Raw genomic sequence first — 3095 nt, forward strand, 5'->3', positions numbered from 1 at the left:
TTGTAGACCAGGCTGGTCTCGAACTCACAGAGATCCGCCTGCCTCTGCCTCCCGAGTGCTGGGATTACAGGCGTGCGCCACCACCGCCCAGCCTAGGATTGTGTATTTCTGATACCATTCATCTTTGTAGACATCAGGGCCTTGAAAAGTAGAGTCAGTGAGGGAGAAACTGGCCAGTGCACAAGCCTCCCAGCCCTGGCATTTTGTCATCCAGGGAAGGGTTGTGGTGTGGCCTTGCTGAACAGCAGAGCTCCAATAGAAAGTGACATAAGCCCTGTGTCCCCACAGATCTATGAGGACTCCATCGTCCTGCAGTCTGTCTTCACCAGCGTGCGGCAGAAAATTGAGAAGGAGGATGACAGTGAAGGCGAAGAAAGTGAGGAGGAAGAAGAGGGCGAGGAGGAAGGCTCCGAGTCTGAGTGTGAGTGAGGGAAAGGGGCAGAGCTGCTGCAGCGGCTCACAGATGACCTGAGTGCCAGCTGTCGCCTCAATTAACAGCTTACTTCCTTATGTCCCCTCAGCCCGCTCTGTCAAGGTAAAGATCAAACTGGGCCGGAAGGAGAAGGCCCAGGATCGACTGAAGGGGGGCCGGCGGCGGCCAAGCCGGGGGTCCCGGGCCAAGCCCGTTGTAAGCGACGACGACAGTGAGGAGGAACAGGAAGAGGTGAGGACACTGCAGCCCTTAGTTAGGCCACACCCGGCCAGTTCCAGTCCAGGCCACTCTGCAGATGGCTAAACTCAGGCTCAGCATTCTATAACCTGAATGTTCTCATAGCCATGTCTAGCAGCTTACAGTGCAGACCCAGGCCCATAGCCAGGCAGCAGCGGTGTGCTTAGTTCTGGTAGCACACAGGCTCCAGAGCAGGGGACTTTGGGTTTATGGTGAAGCCTGCAGAGCAGCTAGATAGGACAAGACAAGTCTATGTCTGAGGAGAGCCAGGATCACTGGAATTACTGGAACCACCAGACAGGTGCCAACACATTGGAAGCCTTCCTGTTTGGTGAAGCCTTCTATGGGACACAGGCTGGGTCCTCAGCTTCTGCCTTGGCTTATATGAGACAGTTTCCACATAGGACCAGTGAGTTAAAAATTAAGAGGACTGGAAAGGTGGGTGCTATTCCAGAATATTCAGATTCAATTCCCTCCACCGATGCAGGGGCTCATAACCATCTATAATTCCAGTCCCCAGGGATCCCATGTCCTCTTACAGCTTCTGAGCTTCTGTAGCCATGAGGAACACATGATACACAGACATGCATGTGAATAAAACACTCACACACATATTTTAAAAATTAAAATGGAGCCACGCAATGGTGACACCTGCCTTTAATCCCAGCACTCGAGAAGCAGAAGCAGGTGGGATCTCTGAGTTTGAGGCCAGCCTGATCTACAGAGTGAGTTCCAGTACAGCCGGGGCTTCAGAGAGAAACCCAGTCTGGAAAAACCAATAAAATGGGGAAGTTCTGCAAAGATGGCTCAGAGATTAAGAGTGTTAACTGCTGCCGGGCGGTGGTGGCGCATGCATTTAATCCCAGCACTCGGGAGGCAGAGGCAGGCGGATCTCTGGGAGTTCGAGGCCAGCCTGGTCTACAAGAGCTAGTTCCAGGACAGGAAACAAAAGCTACGGAGAAACCCTGTCTCGAAAATCAAAAAGAAAAAAAAAAGAGTGTTAACTGCTTGTGTAGAAAACCAGAAATCAGTTTCCAGCACTCGGGGGTGACTCAAGTGCCAGGGGATCCCAGGCCTCTAGCCTGAGTGCACACACTCGTGCCCACACACAGACACACACCTGAACATTACCTAGTGAAAACAAGCCAGCTGTGGTACTGTGTCTTCAATCCCAGCAATAAAGAGACAGAGGCAGGCAGCCAAGATAGAGACCCTAGCTCAAAAGAAAACAAAACCCAAGTCTTTCTTTTTTTTTTTTTTTTTTTTTTTTTTTTTTATAAACAAAGAAACCCTGTCTCAAAAAAAAAAAAAAGAAAAGAAAAAGAAAACAAAACCCAAGGACTACCTTGGGTTTCTGCTACCCTGACTTCCCCACCATGACAGACCTGGAACTGTGAACCAAAATAAACCCTCACTTCCTTAAATTATTTTGACCAAGTACTTTATCACAGCAACAGGAAGAGAAACTATTCCATTCTTTCTGCACATAAATCAGTCTGAGGACTCCTCAAGCCATGCTAGAGGGCATAATTTCAATTGTTATTTTATTCAAAGGCACATATTTCACTGCTGCGGCTGCTGATCAAGCCCAGCAGAGACCTGTTTCCACCCATCTATTTTTAAATTATTAATAGATAATCTGGTGAACTCTGTGAACAGAGCAGCACACACCGGGGGCTTGACTTGAGCAATGTCTCAAATGCACAGTGAGCGTGTGCTCTAGTCTGTTCTTCTGAAGTTCAGCAGTCACACATAAAACTGTCCCCTTTAAAAAACCAGAGCTCTAGGAGCTCACTGGCTTTGAAAAAAACAGAACATGGGAAACAGATCGGTTTGCTGAGGACTGAGCAATTAGTTCAAATGTTAACGGCATGAATGCTTTACTTTCACATAAAGATATCCTAAACACATACATCCACATTCTTTAAAATATTCACACAAAACCTACAACTAATTTTAAAATTAAAATGACTGCTTCATTTTACCCACCAAACCCAAACACAGCTGACCTCTAACCTACACGACCTTCTTTTTAAAAAAAATATTTATTTATTATATATACAATGTTGTCTGTGTGTATGCCTGCAGGCCAGAAGAGGGCACCAGACCTCATTACAGATGGTTTGTGAGCCACCATGTGGTTGCTGGGAAGAGCAAGCAATGCTCTTAACCGCTGAGCCGTCTCTCCAGCCCCCTACACGACCTTCTAATGCACTAACAGGGAAGCAGTATCGGCTGCAGTCTCTCTTCCTATCATTCTTTTGTTCTTCCTCCAATGCCAAACCTCTCATTTCTACACATTCCTCACTAGCTACCCTTTATTAACTACAAGCATCAAGTTGAAAAATAATGGGGATAAGGGCCAGCAAGATGGCTCAGCAGATAAAGGGGCCCTGGCACTAAGCCTGATGACCTGAGTTCCATC

General features: G+C 47.5%; 1 protein-coding gene across 7 annotated transcripts in view; it reads left to right on the plus strand.

Moving 5' to 3' along the window:
- Smarca4 (SWI/SNF related, matrix associated, actin dependent regulator of chromatin, subfamily a, member 4) overlaps positions 1-3095 on the plus strand; it is a 103709-nt gene that overhangs the window by 97869 nt on the left and 2745 nt on the right. For all 7 annotated transcript variants that reach the window (XM_026779230.1, XM_013346240.2, XM_005346911.3 and 4 more), the window contains 2 exons: positions 289-421; positions 522-664. In XM_026779230.1, the coding sequence (XP_026635031.1) occupies positions 289-421; positions 522-664 (276 nt within the window). The remainder of the gene's footprint in view (positions 1-288; positions 422-521; positions 665-3095) is intronic.

Source organism: Microtus ochrogaster, chromosome 5 (assembly GCF_000317375.1).
Source record: "Microtus ochrogaster isolate Prairie Vole_2 chromosome 5, MicOch1.0, whole genome shotgun sequence".
Classification (NCBI taxonomy): domain Eukaryota; kingdom Metazoa; phylum Chordata; class Mammalia; order Rodentia; family Cricetidae; genus Microtus; species Microtus ochrogaster.